This window comes from Engystomops pustulosus, chromosome 10, assembly GCF_040894005.1.
Source record: "Engystomops pustulosus chromosome 10, aEngPut4.maternal, whole genome shotgun sequence".
Classification (NCBI taxonomy): Eukaryota; Metazoa; Chordata; class Amphibia; order Anura; family Leptodactylidae; genus Engystomops; species Engystomops pustulosus.
The window spans coordinates 60,248,849-60,272,369 of NC_092420.1; the positions used below are offsets into that span (position 1 = coordinate 60,248,849).

Genomic DNA, 23,521 nt, shown 5'->3' on the forward strand with positions numbered 1-23,521 from the left:
ATATCTTGAATGCAACATCCAATAGATGCAACATTAATGCCTTACAGTTGGCTAGTGTGACCACACTGCTGCAGGCCTGCAGTTTACTTATTTCCAGTTACTACGTCTCAGCCTCTCTCTCAGATAGGCACCAGTCTCCTGACTGCTTTTGCAATTGTACTCCTCTTTGAACTAAAAATGAGTGTGTAGACTCGAGTTTAAGCTAAGTTTTTCAGCACAAAAAATGTGCTGAAAAACCCAAACACGGCTTTTACTCTAGTAAAAAAAAAGTGAATACTCACCTTTCCGACGCCCCCCACAGGTCCTCTTCTTACATCCAGCAGCACTAGGTCCATGCAACGTTGCGGCGCACAGGCGATGATGTCAGAGTGTGTGCCTGGCTGAAGGCTCACACAATATGATGGCAGCAGCACCTGCCATCACGGACCTGCGCGAACCTGCCGCTACAAGAAGAGGAACGGTAAGGGGGGGGGGGGGGGGTTTATCACGGGAAAGGGGAGTATTGACCTTCTATTTTTATGTACTGGGCATACTGGGGCTGTATACTGGGGACAGGCTGGCTATAAACTGGGCACTGGCTATATACTGGGAAAGGCTGGCTGGATATATACTGGGGCTGACTATATACCGGGGCAGGCTGGCTATATACTGGGGACTGGCTAGCTATATACTAGCGGCATGCTGGCTACATACTGGGCACTGGAGGGCTATTTACTCGGGCAGGCTGGCTGGCTGTATACTGGATGAACAAAGAGTCGTGTTCACACACTATAATATACACTCACAATGTGCACCACCTGTAAGATCTCGTAACTTTGTTAGGGAAAAGAAAGAGACGAGGGAATGGAAAAGTTGTGTAAACTAAAATATTACTTTTATTAATTCTTATAAAATAGTTTCATATTTATTTGTCAAATATATCCAAAAAACTAGTATGGCTTCACTAGTATCACCATACTTTATGATAGCCAGAGAGGCTGTCAGGTGCCAGCCCAGGACAACTATACAGGAGCGGATCCCCTAATTCTTCCTGTTAAAAATATATTCCTCCTGTAAAAATATATAATGTCCCCCTACAATATTTTTATATAAGGGGGTATTTGGGATACAGAGTATTATCACTGTATATGCAGCAGATGCCACTGCACAATCTGCTCTCACTTGGTAGTAAATATAATCTAGTTCTACTATTGTATATGCACAAAAACCTTAACAAGCAGAATAATAATTTACTTGTGCAGCAGCGTGGTTTCACTATATAGTTCAAAATGGCTGCCTCAGAGACACAATAGGGCACTGATCTTATGTGTATACAGTAGTGCCTTTACTCCCCCTGTACTACACACTGCCACTTAGTCTGAATACGTGCTAAGAAGAGTATAGAGTATGCCATGCTCCCAGCTGCAGGCTCCCAGCTGCAGCAGGACACGGCAGTCTCTGTAACTAATGCTGTGGCGTGATATAGAGCAGTTCACACTATGTGGATAAATTTACATGCTCTTATTGTTGCGCGTTGTTTCGCAGAACTTCTGTCATTAATTGATCGGCGTCCTGCAGCGTGCTGACATGCGGTTTGAACCCATTTTTGGTCCGTTTTTAAGCAGTCTTTTAAAAACGCAAAGCACATACGTTTTTTGATAACGCATCTGTTCTTATATAAGAATATTTTAAGGGGACGTTAGATATTTTTACAGGAGAAGTACAGGAAGAATTAGGGGATCCACTCCTGTATAGTTGTCCTGGGCTGGCACCTGACAGCCTCTCTGGCCATCATAAAGTATGGTGATACTAGTGAAGCCATACTAGTTTTTTGGATATATTTCACAAATAAATATGAAACTATTTTATAAGAATTAATAAAAGTTATTTTTTAGTTTACACACTCACAACTTTTCCCTTCCCTCATCTCTTTCTTTTCCCTAATAAAGTAACTGGCTGTATACTGGGGCTGGCTGGCTACATCCTTGGGCTGGTTGTATACCGGTGCTCACTGGGCTGAATAGCTATATACTGGGGGGAGACTGTGACGAATGCGTCTCCCACCCTAAGCTTATACTCAAGTCAATAGGTGTTCCCAGTTTTTTGTGGCTTTTATTTGGGTTGGCTTATAGTCGAGTATACATGGTAAACTACTAATTATGTTAGCAACACATTGTGAAGAACTATCTACATTGTGAAGAATAAAAGAAACATTGTTTTTATAATGTTTTGTTAATTATAAAATGTAGTCAATAACTTATAGTATCTCCAATATGTATGTATATATATATACATATTGGAGATACTATAAGTAGGAGTGAGTAGTGGGTAAGTAGGAGGGGAAAAGAGGCTACCGGGGCGTGGAGTAGCCGCCTCGTGTAACCTCAGATGCGGCCCCAGTAGCCGCATAAGTAAATTTGAATATATATCTAAGAAAAGTTATCAAAAAGGTGCAGGGACGTGAGGATTAGCCCTTAAAAGGGCTATCCTCACGTCCCATTGATCCACCTACCACCCAATCTACCTTTATAGGTAGATTTGTGGTGGTAGGTTCCCTTTAAGTACTGATAGATTGACTTAGAACATGCAATATGATTACAGTACTTACAGTCAGCCAGTGTAACATGTAAGGTAAGGGTGAAAGATATGTTTAGATCTCACATATGTCAGTTTTTGTTGGTGATCAGACAATGGCTTGCCATCAGATCCTGGTCACAGGCATCTTACCCGGCCCTATCTTTGCTTCAGTCGCCCTCACATCTTATAACTCCTGCCTTTACAAGAGTTGTCCCCAAGATTTCCCAATGATTGAGCTGCTATCATCCTAATTACTAAATTAAGTTGTTCCTATGTGTTTCATGGACCACAGTGTCACGCACGGGGGTGAGGGAGAGTCTCTTTGGGCTAAAGTCTGTGGACTCCCTAGACTACCGCAGGAGATGATGGTACTAGCTGCAACCCAGGACCGGAATCTAAGTGGACCCCTGGTCTTCCCCAGAACCAGCCGCAAAGCGGGATGGTCTTGCTGTGGAGGGGAGCCACCAGGTCTTTTCACGGGTGTGACTAGGCCCGCGGTGGCAGCCAAGGTATGAAAACAGGAGGCAGGACCTCGGAAAGGCAGGACCTCGGGAAGGCAGGACCTCGGGAAGGCAGGACCTCTGGAAGGCAGTACCTCAGGATGGCCAACGGGATACAGAACCGCTACAGGAACACAGGACCGCCACAGGAACACCACAGGAGTACAGGACCGCCACAGGAACACAGGACCGCCACAGGAAAACAGGACCGCCACAGGAACACAGGACTGCCACAGGAAACACGAAGGCGTGTAGAAACTCACAGAAACACAAAGGCGCCTGGAAACGGACAGGAGGCTTTCTCTTCAGTGGAAAGACTTGAAGATCTGGCAGAGAGTGAAGGGAGTTGCCTGATTATAAGGGTGCGCCCGGATTAGCTGGAGCCAATTAAAGGGACGTTGGCCCTTTAAATCATTTAAGTATTGCCGCACGCGCACCCAAGAAAGCGGGGAGGCGCGGCCTAGTCCAGGACGGGAGCAGGAGCCAGGACAAGGAGTGCGAGTCTGGGGAGGGGGCACTCCACACAGCGCAATCATCAGGGGAAATTAGTTTGGTTAGGCCAACGGAGTGCCACAGATTCAGGGCACTACCATTAGCTCACTGTCAGGCACCAGGGGTTGTGGTCCATGCACTGGATCAGAGTCGGGGATGTAGCGGTAGGTCTGGACAGGCAGCACAGGAACAAAGTCAAAAACGGAATCGAGGTCACAGCGGGAAATCAGGGCATGTAACAAAGCTTTCTCTCAGGCATAGAAACACAAAGACCTGGCAGTGGTCACAGGAAGAGGCTGACCATTTATAGGTTGTTAGGTGGCCAGCACCAATTAGCGGTGTGCTTGCCCTTTAAAATTTGCAGACAGCCGGCGCGTAATGGTGACGGATGGTGAACGGATGGCAACGGATGGTGAACTTCAGCGAACTCCAACGGACTTCAGTGCAGCAGGGACACCTGGTGGACATCGCGCGCACTACCTTAGTGAATCGCCGAAAGACCCGAATCCTCGGCGGAGAACCCACCGCTGGATCTCGAATGGACCAGGTAAGTAAATCTGCCCCCCTGTGGCTTAAGTGGATGTAGAAAGGGTGCACTTTAAACAGCGTAAAAGTTGCATCAGGAATTGGACTGAAATTGTTTCATTTGTTTAACTCGTAAAGATTAAAGAGAACCAGTTATCAGGATTTCACATTTTTACCCTGTATCAGCATTGTTATCTCCTCACAGCTCTTTATTTCTCCCTCACTTGTGTCGACTTGAGCTAACCCCGTAATGGAACCAAATCTCTGTCAGCTCACGTTGGCATGAGGGAGATAGGGGAGGGAGAGCTGAGAGAGCTTTGAGGAGATAATGGTGATGACAAAACACGAACAGGGATGACCAGATGACTTGATCCTGTCTGTTCGCAGGGAGTCGGGTATATTATTAGTTTTAAAAGTGAGTGGAAGCAGTAATGTTAATTATAAAAGCAGATTTGTGATAAAAAGTATATGAGAACCGGTCATTAGGTGAAAATGAAAATGAAAATGAATACAGGTTCCCTTTACATGGTGCATATAAGTGACATTCATGTACAGGTATTTATAGAAGATGTAATTAGAAATATTAAAAACACTATTTCAAATGCATAAGCTACACTGAAAGCTAGATAAAGGGGCAGATTTATCAAGTGTCTGAAAGTCAGAATATTTCTAGTTGCCCATGGAAACCAATCACAGCTCAGCTTTCATTTTACCAGTGTTCATGAATATTTTAAAGGGGAGCTGTGATTGGTTGCCATGGGCAACTAGAAATATTCTGACTTTCAGATACTTGATAAATCTGCCCCACAGTGTCACAAATCTCACCACAACCTACCCCTTTCATTGGTTAAAGTTTGTAATTACAAATAAATGTCCCACTGTCTTTCCATATATGTTTTTTGTGTATTTTATAGAATGTGGCTTTACAAACTGTATGGACAAGCAAAATGTGCCACATTTTAAGGTTCTAAAGGAGAGCAGATCATTGTGTGTAATGAAGATCTATTCTGTCTTAAGCTGTCGTCTTTTGGTTACGCCCAGATCAGAGGACTTTCTGTGGGTTTGTATTTGCCTGGGAGTGCCAAAATAAAACCATCGGATGTCATGAAATAACTTTAGTGCATCACACAGACACTTGGCATCTGCAGGGAGGTGACAGCTGTGGCTTCATTCAGTAAGTAAAATACTAGATGATTTTATGTTCTAAAGTCAAAGATTATTAGATTTGGGTTGTATTCAGAAATTTGTGTATTCCTTATTTAACAATTTCTTCTAAATCAGACCCTGCACGCTAACTTTTTCCACAAACTAGGAATCCTAGAGAGTCTGTGTGTCACTGCATGGAGACTATATGGATCTATACTGAGGCTCTACAGTACAAGATTTTGCCATTTATTCTGTCTGCAATTGGTTAACACTCACAGTGTGGAATTAAATGCAGCAGCCAGGTGTTACATTACAGTGAATTTTTACTCCCCTTTTTAAAAAATCCATAACATTTTCATTTTTCCATGTACAGGGCATGTTTTTGTTGTAACAAAATGTACTTCCTTTTGGTTTTATTTAATTTTCCATGCCTCATACTGGGAAGCGTACTGTGAGCTTGATGAAAAAACTCACTTGCGCCATTTTCTTGTAGGCGCTCTTTTTACTAATTGCACTTTGAATTCCAAAAGACAATAAAGTTATACAGGTTTTTAATAGGTTTTAGCACAAATATTTTTTTCATACTTTGGTGTATCTAGATATTTAAGGTGTCATTTGCAGGATATAATGATGTTTACATTGATACAGTTTGCTGGATGGTACAACATGGTACAACTTTTTTTCTTAATAGCAAAAAAGCAGGGTTCACAGGGTTCACCCCCAGAAATATGCGTTTTTCCATATTGATAGTACTTTTGGGACACATCAATACCTAACATGCTTGTGATTTTTATCTTTTATTTATTCTTATACAAGTTATAGGGGAAGGGGGTTACATTTTTTGAAACAATTTTTTAGACTGGGTACTTTAAACCTGGGTACTTTAAACCTAATGATCACAGCCAATATGATGGTGCACACATGTTGCTGGCTGTTATATGCTCCGGGGGGTATGTAAAGGGTTAAAACTCGCGATCGCTAACAGCACCTGTGATCACTCTCCATACACCCCTTGCTGCATGCCAACGCATTATTAACTCAGTTTGCGGTATTGCGATATGTGTTAAAGGCTAAACTGTAGGGTTTTTGGAGTATTAAATCGGTAAAATCACTATAAAAAGGTTCTTCTTCGAAAAGTTCTTCTTTGCTGTTTATTATTATATTAATATGTAATATTATAACTCCATGTATTTCACAAATATTATTTTGGGACGTGTGTTAGCCATTGTTTCTACAGCTAGCTCACATCTCCATGTATGTCTGGGGGCTCATTCACACAGATATGGTTTCCTCAGCCCGGTGTCTGAGCCAATTGCCCCTGAGACAAAAACTTAGCGGGTCCTATTCTTGGCCGTCGCCATGGTGTCATCTGTGTGCGGTCTGTGAGCCTTTGCAAAAATGAAGGTCAGAAGTAAAACTGCCTACAGGAAGAGGGATGAAGAATGTAAATGAAATTAATAGTTTCCTTTATGGTATTTTAGTGGCAGCCCAGTAATGTGGGATGTAGCTCCTTAATTGTGGCATCACAAATGCATTCACACCCTTACTTCATCCATTCTCTTGTAAAATAGGGAATGTGTATGTATTGTACCTGCTGGGTCAATACATGAAAACAGACACGTTTGTACTTTATTTTAATAGGATAACAGTAACACACTGGGACACATTTACTTACCTGTCACCGGAGTTCACAGAAAAGCCCTGCAGCGATTCACTAAGATTGTGCGCCGGATATCCTGCACGTGTCGCTTCCCCGCTCAGGTCCGACAGAGTTCACCATCGTTTTAGTGTTGCATGTAAGTGCTTGGGCTTGCGACACAATTAAAAAGTTAAATACCGTGCTCAATCTGAATTAGTCGGATCGTCCGACTGCATCCTCACCCCGCCATTTATTTCACATGGAAGCCAATTCCGATGCGCCAAAAAAGAGGGTCAAGTGCGACACATTCGCAATGCACCAGTTATTTAAATACCTGTGCAAGCTGCCACATTATGATCTTTATTCCGCTCACTATACCTTTAACTCATGTAAGTAACTGGAACAGAGATGTGAGATTGCTTTCTCTTGGTTACAATTCAGATCCATATATTCAGTATAAAAACAGGGAATGTACCAGAAACAACCACTAGATGTCAACACAGGATATATATCTGCCTCTATTTGTTGTAGTTTAAATGTACCACTGAAGGGGAAGTCTATTGCACATATGTCCACAGGAGCAAGCGTGATTTAAACCAAATGTATAAAAGTAAAGTATCCCCTCAGTCATCCCTTATATTGTTGCCCCTCATCTTCAACTCATACTATGGCCCCCTCTAATCCCCAACTTGACATGGAACATACCATGACAAAAACATATCTGTATTAATACTGATATCTGTAATTGTGCTTGTTGCAATATATACCTTATACATAAGTAGAGCTCACAAGGATGGGAAGGATGTTTTAGCCTTTGTATGTTTAAGTTTTCATATATCTTTGCTTTTAATATTTTAGCTTTCTCATGCCTTCAGCTGACTGTGTAATCAGTTCACCAGCCTAGCGTGCCCAATTATTTACACAAGCCCATATCCTGTTTGTCTATGGTCCCTCTAAAAGATATCATGACCAGACTCAACTGGAACACCATTAGTTTTTGGTTTTAAAAATCTATTGCTGATTCAGTAATCTGAGTTCTGACCTTGCATATGCCATAAACACACTGAAAGTATGTGTTGTGATTAGAGATGAGCGAGCACTAAAATGCTCGGGTACTCGTTAGTCGAGACGGACTTTTCCCGATGCTCGAGTGCTCGTCTCGAATAACGAGCCCCATTGAAGTCAATGGGAGACTCGAGCATTTTTCAAGGGGACCAAGGCTCTGCACAGGGAAGCTTGGCCAAACACCTGGGAACCTCAGAAAAGGATGGAAACACCAATGGAAATGGACAGAAAACAGCAGGGGCAGCATGCATGGATGCCTCTGAGGCTGCTTAATCGCACCATTATGGGCAACAGCATGGCCATGACCGAATGAGGCTAGATAGTATCTTAAACATGCAATAATTGACCCTGACACTATAGGGGACGGCATGCAGAGGCAGCAGCAGCAGTGGCAGGCTAGAGAGTCTCATGGCGACATACCCTAAATGGACTCAGGTTTCACCAAAGGAGGTGAAATGATTTCCTATGTGAACAAAAGGTTGACGGTATATTTAGTCGATAACACAGCATGGTGGCGACATAGTGACCAAGTTCCATAACGTATCTGGTGAAACACCCGAAAAATGAGCCTGACACAGCTCTTTTGATAAGGGGACGACATGTGGAGACAGCCATGGAGACGACTTCCATGATTAAGAGCGACAGTATGGGGCATTCATATTGCGCTGCCATGATTGCAACTTCAGGTCTCCAGCATGGCGGCGACAGATGGGCCGAGTTCCACTATGTATCTGGTGAAACACCTGAAAATTCTGCCTGACACAGCTCGTTTGATAAGGGGATGATGTGCTGCATATCCTCTCGTGCTCCAGCGTCTGGGGTATAGAGAGTTGAAATGAGACATTGGTGGACGCTGTGGAGGATCGTGGAGGGAAAATGGACAGGAAACAGCAGGGGCAGCATGCATGGATGCCTCTGAGGCTGCCTAATCTTGGGATGGAGCTGGCGGTCCACTGCCAGGCGAGCTTTCGCCTGTCCAAGCCCCTGTCTCTCGGCTCCTCCCCACCCAAAATGGGCCTGGGGGCCAGAAGCGTTTACTTTGAAAAAATTATAATTTTCAAATCAGGCCGGGTCGTTTGAATATTTCACCTAGGAATAATGGAATAGCATAGTGGTTCTATTTTTAATTGTTTTTACGGAAATGGTTCCATGATTAAGAGCGACAGTATCGGGCATCCATATTGCACTGCTATGATTGCAACTTCAGGTCTCCAGCATGGTGGCGACAGATGGGCCGAGTTCCACTATGTATCTGGTGAAACACCTGAAAATTCTGCCTGACACAGCTCGTTTGATAAGGGGACGATGTATGGAGGCAGTTAACTAGTAGTAGATTAAAGGTGCTGCAGTTAAAACTATGTTAGTTGGATCTTGAGATGGAGCTGGCGCTCCGCTGCCAGGCGAGCTTTCGCCAATCCAAGCCCCTGTCTCTAGGCTACTCCCCAAACAGCACTTCTAAGAACCTTTTGTATAAGATCAAGTGTAGTAGCGTTCTTATAAGTTTAGGATATGGCGGGTGAGGGGAATGTAAACAGATGCGCAAGAAGCGCTGAAATAATATTGATAAATGATAAAAGTTTGCCAGTATATTTTGTGGATTACACAGCAGGGTGGCGACAGTTAACAAGTTAACAAGTTTGATGTTTGATGTGAAAACAACCCAAAATTCTGCCTGACACAGTTCGTTTGATAAGGAGACAATGTATGGAGGCAGCTATATGGACGACTTTTGGAGGCAGCTATGGCGATGACGTGTGGAGGTAGCAATGGAGACAACGTGTGGAGCCAGCTAAAAAGACGACATGTGGAGGCTGCTATGGAGACAATTTAATTTGGATAGTGCCTGTATGTGGCAGTCCAAAAAAGTTTTCAAACCAGAGGAGCAGGTAGGTGGTCCTCCAGAAAAATTACATAGATTGAGTGCCTGTATGTGGCAGTCCAAAAAAGTTTTCAAACCAGAGGAGCAGGTAGGTGGTCCTCCAGAAAAATTAAATAGTTTGAGTGCCTGTATGTGGCACTCCCAAAAATTGCTTAAAACAGAGGACCGGGTAGGTGGCCCTCCAGAAAAATTAAATACATAGAGTACTATAGATAGAGCCAGTTGGCCCTTGCAAAAAATAGCCAGTTTCCTATGCTTTAGTGTACAAAGAGGAGGAGAAGGAGGACAATGAGGAGGAGGAGTGCATACATTTTTCAGGTTGAGCTTCTTTCACCTGGTGGAGAAAGAAAATCCGGAGAAATCCAGGCTTTATTCATCTTGATAAGCGTCAGCCTGTCAGCGCTGTCAGTCGACAGGCGAGTACGCTTATCGGTGATGATGCCACCAGCTGCACTGAAAACCCGCTCGGACAACACGCTAGCGGCAGGGCAGGCAAGAACCTCCAAGGTGTACAGCGCCAGTTCGTGCCACATGTCCAGCTTTGAAACCCAGTAGTTGTAGGGAGCTGTGTGATCATTTAGGACGATGGTATGGTCAGCTACGTACTCCCTCACCATCTTTCTGTAAAGATCAGCCCTACTCTGCCGAGACTGGGGACAGGTGACAGTGTCTTGCTGGGGTGACATAAAACTGGCAAAGGCCTTGTAAAGCGTACCCCTGCCAGTGCTGGAAATGCTGCCTGCTCGCCTACTCTCCCTCGCTACTTGTCCCACAGAAGTACGCCCTCTGCCGCTAGCGCTGTCAGAAGGGAAATACTGTTTCAGCTCTGCCATATGTGCCAAAGTCCCAACGCGCAAGAATTCACTCCCCTCACTGGCCTGACTGCCCATTTCCTCCTCCTCCAACTCCTCCAACTCCTCTTCTTCTGCCCATACACGCTGAACAGTGAAGGACTGAACAATGGTCCCCTCTTCTGTCTCGCCAACATTCTCCTTCTCTTCCTCCTCATCCTCCTCCACCTCCTCCGATATGCGCTGAGAAACAGACCTAAGGGTGCTTTGGCTATCAACAAGGGAATCTTCTTCCCCCGTCTCTTGTGACGAGCGCAAAGCTTCCGACTTCATGCTGACCAGAGAGTTTTTCAACAGGCCAAGCAGCGGGATGGTGAGGCTGATGATGGCGGCATCGCCACTGACCATCTGTGTTGACTCCTCAAAGTTACTCAGCACCTGACAGATATCAGACATCCACGTCCACTCCTCATTGTAGACTTGAGGAAGCTGACTGACCTGACTACCAGTACTGGTGGAAGTTGACATCTGGCAGTCTACAATCGCTCTGCGCTGCTGGTAAACTCTGGATAACATGGTTAATGTTGAATTCCACCTCGTGGGTACGTCGCACAACAGTCGGTGAGCGGGCAGTTGGAGGCGGCGCTGTGCTGCCCTGAGAGTGGCAGCATCTGTGCTGGACTTCCTGAAATGCGCACAGATGCGGCGCACCTTCGTGAGCAAATCAGACAGATTGGGGTATGTCTTGAGGAAACGCTGAACTATGAGATTTAACACATGGGCCAGGCATGGCACGTGTCAGTCTGCCGAGTTGCAGAGCCGCCACCAGGTTACGGACGTTGTCACACACAACCATGCCTGGCTTCAGGTTCAACGGTGCCAGCCACAGATCAGTCTGCGCCGTGATGCCCTGTAATAGCTCTTGGGCGGTGTGCCTTTTATCGCCTAGGCTCAGCAGTTTGAGCACCTCCTGCTGTCGCTTAGCGATGGCACTGCTGCTGTGCCTAGAGCTACCGACTGATGGCGCCATGCCCACGGATGGTAATTCGGAGGAGGAGGAGGTGGAGGAGGGGTGGGAGGAGGAGGAGGCATAGTAGGCCTTTGAGACCTGGACCGAGGTAGGCCCCGCAATCCTCGGCGTCGGCAGTATATGAGCAGCCCCAGGGTCAGACTCGGTCCCAGCCTCCACCAAGTTAACCCAATGTGCCGTCAGTGATATATAGTGGCCCTGCCCGGCAGCACTCGTCCACGTGTCCGTGGTCAGGTGGACCTTGTCAGAAACGGCGTTGGTCAGGGCACGGATGATGTTGTCTGACACGTGCTTGTGCAGGGCTGGGACGGCACATCGGGAAAAGTGGTGGCGGCTGGGGACCGAATACCGAGGGGCGGCCGCCGCCATGAGGTTTCGAAAGGCCTCGGTCTCTACCAGCCTATAGGGCAGCATCTCCAGGCTAAGCAACTTGGAGATGTGGACGTTGAGGGCTTGGGCGTGTGGGTGGGTTGCGCTTTACTTCCTTTTGCGCTCCAGCGTCTGGGGTATGGAGAGCTGAACGCTGGTGGATGCTGTGGAGGATCGTGGAGGCGAAGATGGGGTTTTCGCACGGGAGGTGTTTGGGCCGTGGTCCTGGGCAGGGGGCTGACTAGCAGATGACACAGGGGAAGGAGTAGTGGTGTGCCCGGCCGGAGGTGAACGGGCTTGGTGCCATTGAGTGGGGTGTTTAGCATTCATATGCCTGCGCATACTGGTGGTAGTTAAGCTAGTAGTGGTGGAACCCCTGCTGATCCTGGTTTGGCAAAGGTTGCACACCACAGTCCGTCGGTCATCCGGTGTTTCTTTAAAGAACCTCCAGACTTCTGAAAATCTAGCCCTCGCCACGGGAGCTTGACTACGGGCAACATTTGGCGCTGATGCACCAGCTCTGGCCCTGCCTCTCCGTCTGGCCCCACCACTGCCTCTTCCAGCCTGTTCTGCTATAGGACTCCATCTCAGAAGCACTGTGTTCACCCGGCCTATCAACACAGCTTGGGTCTGTCACCTCATCATCCTCCGATCCCTCAGTCTGCTCCCCCCTCGGACTTCCTGCCCTGACAACAACTTCACCACTGTCTGACAACCGTGTCTCCTCATCGTCCGACACCTCTTTACACACTTCTTCCACTACGTCAATAATGTCATCATCACCCACAGACTGCGACTGGTGGAAAACCTGGGCATCGGAAAATTGCTCAGCAGCAACCGGACAAGTGGTTTGTGACTGTGGGAAGGGTCCAGAAAACAGTTCCTCAGAGTATGCCGGTTCAAATGCCAAATTTTGCTGGGAGGGGGCAGACTGGGGGGAAGGAGGCTGAGGTGGAGGAGCTGGAGGAGTGCTGATTTCGGTGACATGGGTGGACTGCGTGAAAGACTGACTGGTGGACAAATGGCTAGAAGCATTGTCCGCAATCCACGACATTACCTCTTCGCACTGTTCTGGCCTCAACAGTGCTCTACCACGAGTCCAAGTAACTTGAGACATGATGAACCTAGGGAGTGTAGCTCTGCGGCGTTCCCCTGCTCCCTCATCAGCAGGTGGTATCTCACCCCGCCCAGGGCCACGGCCTCTGACCCCTGCAGTAGTTGGACGCCCACGTCCACGCCCTCGTCCTCTACCCCTAGCCCTCGGGTTAAACATTTTCCAAATTAAAGTGTAAACTTTTAATTATTTTTTTTTTTGTGTTTATTTTTTTTTATTTATTTATTTTTTTTTAACAAAACGATGCTATCCTATTGCTATGGCTAGTTTCTAACCTACACTGACAGCACACAACTGGATTTTGTGCTGTGCCTGATGACTTTGAGCTATAAAATGAAATAAAGGTAAAAAAAAAAAAATCAGCAGACTCTGCCTAATTCTAATCAAACCCCTAATAAATTGCCCACTTCGGTGTTTGAGGTGGATATGCGTGTCACTAAGAGCTAAACACAACGGTAGCAAGTCTCCCTGCAAATTCCTCACAATATGGTACTAGCTGCACTACTAATGCCAGCAAGCCCAGCCACAAGCAAACAAAAGAAAGGAAAATATAACGCTATTGTAGGCCTAAGTAAGCCGTTGGGGTTCTCCTATGGCTATTTTGTAGCCTACACTGAAAGCACACTGCTTTGCAAGATGAGTTTGAGCTATAAAATGAAATAAAGGTAAAAAAAAAAAAATCAGCAGACTCTGCCTAATTCTAATCAAACCCCTAATAAATTGTCCCACTTCGGTGTTTGAGGTGGATATGCGTGTCACTAAGAGCTAAACACAACGGTCGCAGGTCTCCCAGCAAATTCCTGACAATATGGTACTAGCTGCACTACTAATGCCAGCAAGCCCAGCCACAAGCAAAAAAAAAAGGAAAATATAACGCTATTGTAGGCCTAAGTAAGCCGTTGGGGTTCTTCTATGGCTATTTTGTAGCCTACAATGAAAGCACACTGCTTTGCAAGATGAGTTTGAGCTATAAAATGAAATAAAGGTAAAAAAAAAATAAATCAGCAGACTCTGCCTAATTCTAATCAAACCCCTAATAAATTGTCCCACTTTGGTGTTTGAGGTGGATATGTGTGTCACTAAGAGCTAAACACAACGGTCGCAAGTCCCCCTGCAAATTCCTCACAATATGGTACTAGCTCCACTACTAGTGCCAGCAAGCCCAGCCACAAGCAAATAAAAAAAAAATGTATAATGTTATTGTAGCCCTAAGAAGGGCTGTTGGGTTCTTGTAGAATCACTCCTGCCTAACACTATTCTAATAGAACACCCTAACGCTTTCCCTGACCAGCAGCAGCTCTCTCCCTAGCGGCATCCAGACACAGAATGATCCGAGCAGCGCGGGCAGGGGCTAGTCTATTCCAGGGTCACCTGATCTGGCCAGCCAACCACTGCTATCGACGTGTAAGGGTACCACGTCATGCTGGGTGGAGTGCAGAGTCTCCTGGCTTGTGATTGGCTCTGTTTCTGGCCGCCAAAAAGCAAAACGGCGGGAGCTGCCATTTTCTCGAGCGGGTGAAGTATTCGTCCGAGCAACGAGCAGTTTCGAGTACGCTAATGCTCGAACAAGCATCAAGCTCGGACGAGTATGTTCGCTCATCTCTAGTTGTGATCTATGGGAGACTGAGAAGTGTATATTCCTCAACACAACTCATATTGGGACCTCTTATATTGTGGACCATTATCTTCCCTTCATATCGGAGGCGGAAAATAGAGTTGAAGTCCTGGCACATCGGTGGAGTCAGCAGCGATGGGGGGTGTGGAGCCATAAGCATACCTCCCAACATTTGTGAAAGGGAAAGAGGGACAAAATCCCTCATTGGGATTTGAACCCAGAACCTGCAGTGTCCATGTACAATAATGACACAGCACCTCAACTAAGTGAGCTATAACCTCTGTGATTATCTAAGTGTAGAATTTTGGCAACTAAGAACTATGACTACTGTTACACTGTGACACAGATTAATGCTTTGGTATCTTTTATGAGATTATTGTAATTATTGAGACTATTATTATTATTATGGAGATTATTATTATTATTGTGGAGATGATTATTATTATTATTTTTACTATTATTAATAATCGTCTCCATAATAATAAAAATATTAACATTTATAATAATAATAATAATAGTTTCAATAATTAACATAAATAATCTCTGAGAAGATCCCTCTCTATAGATCAGGGCAGTAAGTCTGTGTCACAGTGTAACACTGGCAGATAACACTTCTTCATTACCAGAAATCCTCAGCTAGGTATCACTGGGCTTATAGCTCAGTTAGTTAAGGCTCCTGTCTACAGTGCAGAGGGTCCCAGGTTTGAATCTCAGCCTGGGCAAAACTTTATTTAATTAAATAAAGAGCTTGTGTCTGGGGAAGCCCTGGAGACCATATATGGACAGATGCTGATCTGAGGCTGATGACGTGGTCCCTGCTCTCCGCTAAGCCCAACACTTCTCTGAAAAGGATTCCCTCCCAATGCCTGCTCTGGGGAACCCTAGGAGATGCAGTGACCATATATGGATAGAGATCTGAAGCTGATGACGTGGTCCCTGCTCTCCGCTAAGCCCGACACCTCTCTGAAAAGGATTCCGTCCCGATGTCTGTAGAAGCCATTCTGTACTGTGAGTTCAGGCTTTCAAAGTATTTACTATGCGGACACAGCGGGACCTGGGGGGAAAATCCGTGACAATCTCATAGCTGCCCGTGACGCGGGGCAGAGGTAAGAAAAACGGGACTTTCCCGGCAAAATCAGGACGGTTGGGAGCTATGCATAAGGTGTCGGGCCCACCAATGTTTTCACTGCCACACGGATGACTGGATCCTTGACTGGATATCTGAGAGAAGATAAAGGGAATAAAAGTCATTTTTACATCATAGCAACAGAGGAACCTAATAAAACACCATGAATAATACCTGTTTTGTTGCAGTTAATGTCCTTTACTTCAACAGCAGTCACAAGTTTAACACACAGCACTTTGTCACACATTGGGGCACATTTACTAAGGGTCTAAACACCGCATTTTCGCTGGGTTTTGCAATTTTTTTCAGATTTGCCCTGAATTGCCCCAGGTTTTTGACGCACGCGATCGGATTGTGGTACATCGGCGTCGGCTTTCATGCGACACAAATCGTGGGCGTGGACGCCGGACAACCTGACTGTTTCAGACAAACAGCGGAATTTAAAAACCAAATTGTAAGATAAGCACTTACATGCACTGGGAAGAAGAAGGTGAACTCCGGCGAACCTCAGCGGGGGAAGCGACACATGAAGGAAATTGGACGCACAATCTTAGTGAATCGCGGCAGATCCAAATCCTCGTCAGACATTCTGGATTGGCGGCATCAACAGGACGGGTAAGTTAATGTGCCCCAGTGTATTGAAAGTTTAAATGCACAGAGCACAAAAATACAACACGATGATAAAATGGCATAAATAGTCATCATAATGGTGTCCCTGATCGGCTTTGACTGCCTCCTTTGCTCTTTTCATTACTCCACGTCTTCTATTCTCTAAAATGGGGTCTGACTTCTGCATGTAATGGGACTAGACCAGTGATTTTCAACCAGTGTTCCATGGCACACTAGTGTGCCGCGACACATGGTCGGGTGTGCCGTGGGGAAAGTTCCCCAAACTATGGTGCCCCCTGTGTGTTGTTTCCCGGCATTGGCAGCGATGCGCAGTCACGGCTTCTTACAATGTAGGAGACGTGTACAATAACACATGCGCAAGCTTTGAACCTTGCGCGACAAAATGACGTCACCGAGGCCGGCGCATCATCCTGAGAGCGGAGAGACTCTCGCATTTGCCCACCGCCAAGGTAATGCCCACCAATAATGCTGACTATATGAGCTTTTGCCTGAGTATATGAACTGTTGGCAGAATACTCAGCATATGAGCTGGTACTTTTAGTACTCCAGCAGTATACTGCATATAACAATGAGAAATGTAAAATGAGAAATACTATAGTCATGAGGCTGGAGTACTACAAGTACCAGCTCATATGCTGAGTATATGAGCTGGCATTTGTACTCTGGCCTCATGGCCATAGTACTTCTCATTGTACCCCTTTATTTTGCAGTATATGAGCCACATAATAATCAGAACCATATACTAAAAACAGGGAGAAACTGAGAACTGTTGAGGGAGAGCTTCGTGTGTGTCTTTCCACCATTCCTGCCAGGATATCCCTTTCGTGTTTATCGAAACAGGCCCAGGTTTCACACTGAGTGAGTAAAATAAATTTAGAATCTATATTATTAACTATATGTATAATATGACTGTTTTAGTGTCATTTTGTGCTATTTTGGTTGGTGGTGTGCCCCAGGATTTTCTAAGTATAAAAAGTGTGCCGCGGCTCAAAAAAGGTTGAAAATCACTGGACTAGACATCCCCACTAAGGGCAGTATATGTATGGGAAGATATATCTGCTAGGCGGTCATTTCTTGGGAACAGACACAAACTTACTTTATTTTTATAGGATAACACTAGAGATGAGCGAGCACTAAAATGCTCGGGTACTTGTTATTCGAGACGAACTTTTCCCGATGCTCGAGTGCTCGTCTCGAATAACGAACCCCATTGAAGTCAATGGGAGACTCGAGCATTTTTCAAGGGGACCAATGCTCTGCACAGGAAAGCTTGGCCAAACACCTGGGAACCTCAGAAAAGGATGGAAACACCACGGAAATGGACAGGAAACAGCAGGGGCAGCATGCATGGATGCCTCTGAGGCTGCTCAATCGCACCATTATGCCAAAATTATGGGCAACAGCATGGTCATGACAGAGTGACCGAATGAGGCTAGATAGCATCTAAAACATCCAATAATTGACCCTGACACTATAGGGGACGGCACGCAGAGGCAGCGGCAGCAGGCTAGAGAGTCTCATGGCGACATACCCTAAATGGACTCAGGTTTCACCAAAGGAGGTGAGCAAGAAGCGCTGAAATGATTTCCTATGTGAACAAAAGGTTGACGGTATATTTAGTCGATAACACAGCATGGTGGCGACATAGTGACCAAGTTCCATAACGTATCTGGTGAAACACCCAAAAAATGAGCCTGACACAGCTCTTTTGATAAAGGGACGACATGGGGAGGCAGCCATGGAGACGACTTCCATGATTAAGAGTGACTACTGGGGCATCCATATTGCTTCTATGATTGAAACTTCAGGTCTCCAGCATGGTGACAGATGGGCCGAGTTCCACTATGTATCTGGTGAAACACCTGAAAATTCTGCCTGACACAGCTCGTTTGATAAGGGGATGATGTGCTGCATATCCTCTCGTGCTCCAGCGTCTGTGGTATAGACAGTTGAAAGTTGCACATGGAGACATTGGTGGACGCTGTGGAGGATCGTGGAGGCAAAATGGACAGGAAACAGCAGGGGCAGCATGCATGGATGCCTCTGAGGCTGCCTAATCTTGGGATGGAGCTGGCGGTCCGCTGCCAGGCGAGCTTTTGCCTGTCCAAGCCCCTGTCTCTCGGCTCCTCCCCACCCAAAATGGGCCTGGGGGCCAGAAGCGTTTACTTTGAAAAAATTATAATTTTCAAAGCAGGCCGGGTCGTTTGAATATTTCACCTAGGAATAATGGAATAGCATAGTGGTTCTATTTTTAATTGTTTTTACGGAAATGGTTCCATGATTAAGAGCGACAGTATGGGGCATCCATATTGCGCTGCTATGATTGCAACTTCAGGTCTCCAGCATGGCGGCGACAGATGGGCCGCGTTCCACTATGTATCTGGTGAAACACCTGAAAATTCTGCCTGACACAGCTCGTTTGATAAGGGGACCATGTATGGAGGCAGTGAACTAGTAGTAGATTAAAGGTGCTGCAGTTAAAAGTATGTTAGTTGGATCTTGGGATGGAGCTGGCGCTCCGCTGCCAGGCGAGCTTTCGCCAATCCAAGCCCCTGTCTCTAGGCTACTCCCCAAACAGCACTTCTAAGAACCTTTTGTATAAGATCAAGTGTAGTAGCGTTCTTATAAGTTTGGGATATGGCTTGAGGAAACGCTGAACTATGAGATTTAACACATGGGCCAGGCATGGCATATGTGTCAGTCTGCCGAGTTGCAGAGCCGCCACCAGGTTACGGCCGTTGTCACACACAACCATGCCTGGCTTCAGGTTCAGCGGTGCCAGCCACAGATCGGTCTGCGCCGTGATGCCCTGTAATAGCTCTTGGGCGGTGTGCCTTTTATCGCCTAGGCTCAGCAGTTTGAGCACCGCCTGCTGTCGCTTAGCGACGGCACTGCTGCTGTGCCTAGAGCTACCGACTGATGGCGCCATGCCCACGGATGGTAATTCGGAGGATCTTGGGATGGAGCTGGCGCTCCGCTGCCAGGCGAGCTTTCGTCAATCCAAGCCCCTGTCTCTAGGCTACTCCCCAAACAGCACTTCTAGGAACCTTTTGTATAAGATCAAGTGTAGTAGCGTTCTTATAAGTTTGGGATATGGCGGGTGAGGGGAATGTAAACAGATGCGCAAGAAGCGCTAAAATAATATCGGTAAATGATAAAAGTTTGCCAGTATATTTTGTGGATTACACAGCAGGGTGGCGACAAAGTTAACAAGTTTGATGTGGAATCCATGAAAACAACCCAAAATTCTGCCTGACACAGTTCGTTTGATAAGGAGACAATGTATGGAGGCAGCTATATGGACGACTTTTGGAGGCAGCTATGGCGATGACGTGGGGAGGTAGCAATGGAGACAACGTGTGGAGCCAGCTAAAAAAATGACATGTGGAGGCTGCTATGGAGACAATTTAATTTGGATAGTGCCTGTATGTGGCAGTCCAAAAAAGTTTTCAAACCAGAGGAGCAGGTAAATACATAGAGTACTATAGCTAGAGCCAGTTGGCCCTGGCAAAAAATAGCCAGTTTCCTATGCTTTAGTGTACAAAGAGGAGGAGAAAGAGGACAATGAGGAGGAGGAGTGCATACATTATTCAGGTTGAGCTTCTTTCACCTGGTGGAGAATGAAAATCCAGAGAAATCCAGGCTTTATTCATCTTGATAAGCGTCAGCCTGTCAGCGCTGTCAGTCGACAGGCGTGTACGCTTATCGGTGATGATGCCACCAGCTGCACTGAAAATCCGCTCGGACAACACGCTAGCGGCAGGGCAGGCAAGAACCTTCAAGGCGTACAGCGCCAATTCGTGCCACATGTCCAGCTTTGAAACCCAGTAGTTGTAGGGAGCTGTGTGATCATTTAGGACGATGGTATGGTCAGCTACGTACTCCCTCACCATCTTTCTGTAAAGATCAGCCCTACTCTGCCGAGACTGGGGACAGGTGACAGTGTCTTGCTGGGGTGACATAAAACTGGCAAAGGCCTTGTAAAGCGTACCCCTGCCAGTGCTGGAAAAGCTGCCTGCTCGCCTACTCTCCCTCGCTACTTGTCCCGCAGAAGTACGCCCTCTGCCGCTAGCGCTGTCAGAAGGGAAATACTGTTTCAGCTTGTGCACCAGGGCCTGCTGGTATTCATGCATTCTCACACTCCTTTCCTCTCCAGGGATGAGAGTGGAAAGATTTTGCTTGTACCGTGGGTCCAGGAGAGTATATTCCCAGTAATCGGTGCTGGAATAAATTCTTTGAACGCGAGGGTCACGGGATAGGCAGCCTAGCATGAAATCTGCCATATGCGCCAGAGTCCCAACGCGCAAGAATTCACTCCCCTCACTGGCCTGACTGCCCATTTCCTCCTCCTCCAACTCCTCCAACTCCTCTTCTTCTGCCCATACACACTGAACAGTGAAGGACTGAACAATGGTCCCCTCTTCTGTCTCGCCAACATTCTCCTCCTCTTCCTCCTCATCCTCCTCCACCTCCTCCGATATGCGCTGAGAAACAGACCTAAGGGTGCTTTGGCTATCAACAAGGGAATCTTCTTCCCCCCTCTCTTGTGACGAGCGCAAAGCTTCCGACTTCATGCTGACCAGAGAGTTTTTCAACAGGCCAAGCAGCGGGATGGTGAGGCTGATGATGGCGGCATTGCCACTGACCATCTGTGTTGACTCCTCAAAGTTACTCAGCACCTGACAGATATCAGACATCCACGTCCACTCCTCATTGTAGACTTGAGGAAGCTGACTGACCTGACTACCAGTTCTGGTGGAAGTTGACATCTGGCAGTCTACAATCGCTCTGCGCTGCTGGTAAACTCTGGATAACATGGTTAATGTTGAATTCCACCTCGTGGGCACGTCGCACAACAGTCGGTGAGCGGGCAGTTGGAGGCGGCGCTGTGCTGCCCTGAGAGTGGCAGCATCTGTGCTGGACTTCCTGAAATGCGCACAGATGCGGCGCACCTTCGTGAGTAAATCAGACAGATTGGGGTATGGCTTGAGGAAACGCTGAACTATGAGATTTATCACATGGGCCAGGCATGGCACATGTGTCAGTCTGCCGAGTTGCAGAGCCGCCACCAGGTTACGGCCGTTGTCACACACAACCATGCCTGGCTTCAGGTTCAGCGGTGCCAGCCACAGATCAGTCTGCGCCGTGATGCCCTGTAATAGCTCTTGGGCGGTGTGCCTTTTATCGCCTAGGCTCAGCAGTTTGAGCACCGCCTGCTGTCGCTTAGCGATGGCACTGCTGCTGTGCCTAGAGCTACCGACTGATGGCGCCATGCCCACGGATGGTAATTCGGAGGAGGAGGAGGTGGAGGAGGGGTGGGAGGAGGAGGAGGAGGCATAGTAGGCCTTTGAGACCTGGACCGAGGTAGGCCCCGCAATCCTTGGCGTTGGCAGTATATGACCAGCCCCAGGGTCAGACTCGGTCCCAGCCTCCATCAAGTTAACCCATTGTGCCGTTAGCGATACATAGTGGCCCTGCCCGGCAGCACTCGTCCACGTGTCCATGGTCAGGTGGACCTTGTCAGAAACGGCGTTGGTCAGGGCACGGATGATGTTCTTTGACACGTGCTTGTGCAGGGCTGGGACGGCACATCGGGAAAAGTAGTGGCGGCTGGGGACCGAATACCGAGGGGCGGCCGCCGCCATGAGGTTTCGAAAGGCCTTGGTCTCTACCAGCCTATAGGGCAGCATCTCCAGGCTAAGCAACTTGGAGATGTGGACGTTGAGGGCTTGGGCGTGGGGGTGGGTTGCGCTATACTTCCTTTTGCGCTCCAGCGTCTGGGTTATGGAGAGCTGAGCGCTGGTGGATGCTGTGGAGGATCGTGGAGGCGAAGATGGGGTTTTCGCACGGGAGGTGTTTGGACCGGGGTCCTGGGCAGGGGGCTGACTAGCAGATGACACAGGGGAAGGAGCAGTGGTGTGCCCGGCCGGAGGTGAACGGGCTTGGTGCCATTGAGTGGGGTGTTTAGCATTCATATGCCTGCGCATACTGGTGGTAGTTAAGCTAGTAGTGGTGGAACCCCTGCTGATCCTGGTTTGGCAAAGGTTGCACACCACAGTCCGTCGGTCATCCGGTGTTTCTTTAAAGAACCTCCAGACTTCTGAAAATCTAGCCCTCGCCACGGGAGCTTGACTACGGGCAACATTTGGCGCTGATGCACCAGCTCTGGCCCTGCCTCTCCGTCTGGCCCCACCACTGCCTCTTCCAACCTGTTCTGCTATAGGACTCGCCTCCGTTTTAGAAGCACTGTGTTCACCCGGCCTATCAACCCAGCTTGGGTCTGTCACCTCATCATCCTCCGATCCCTCAGTCTGCTCCCCCCTCGGACTTCCTGCCCTGACAACAACTTCACCACTGTCTGACAACCGTGTCTCCTCATCGTCCGACACCTCTTTACACACTTATTCCACTACGTCAATAATGTCATCATCACCCACAGACTGCGACCGGTGGAAAACCTGGGCATCGGAGAATAGCTCAGCAGCAACCGGACAAGTGGTTTGTGACTGTGGGAAGGGTCCAGAAAACAGTTCCTCAGAGTATGCCGGTTCAAATGCCAAATTTTGCTGGGAGGGGGCAGACTGGGGGGAAGGAGGCTGAGGTGGAGGAGCCGGAGGAGTGCTGATTTCGGTGACATGGGTGGACTGCGTGGAAGACTGACTGGTGGACAAATGGCTAGAAGCATTGTCCGCAATCCACGACATCACCTCTTCGCACTGTTCTGGCCTCAACAGTGCTCTACCACGAGTCCCAGTAACTTGAGACATGATGAACCTAGAGAGTGTAGCTCTGCGGCGTTCCCCTGCTCCCTCATCAGCAGGTGGTGTCTCACCCCGCCCAGGACCACGGCCTCTGACCCCTGCAGTAGTTGGACGCCCACGTCCACGCCCTCGTCCTCTACCCCTAGCCCTCGGGTTAAACATTTTCCAAATTAAAGTGTAAACTTTTAATTTTTTTTTTTTTGTGTTTTTTTTTTTTTTATTTTTATTTTTTTTTTAACAAAACGATGCTATCCTATTGCTATGGCTAGTTTCTAACCTACAC

General features: G+C 47.2%; 1 protein-coding gene across 4 annotated transcripts in view; it reads left to right on the plus strand.

Annotated features, from left to right (window-relative positions):
- Positions 1–5,124: 5,124 nt before the first annotated feature.
- The window catches only part of LOC140103728 (dimethylaniline monooxygenase [N-oxide-forming] 2-like), a 53,622-nt gene continuing 35,225 nt past the window's right edge, over positions 5,125–23,521 (plus strand). The window contains exons 1-2 of one of the 4 annotated variants that reach the window (XM_072126945.1): positions 5,149–5,247; positions 6,861–7,015. Coding sequence is in view for 1 of the 4 variants with exons in the window: in XM_072126943.1 (XP_071983044.1) it covers positions 16,319–16,462 (144 nt within the window). In the remaining 3 variants the exon portion in view is untranslated. Of the gene's footprint in view, positions 5,248–6,860; positions 7,016–16,241; positions 16,463–23,521 lie in introns of those variants that run through there. The other 3 variants (XM_072126944.1, XM_072126943.1, XM_072126946.1) reach the window with 3 other exon arrangements.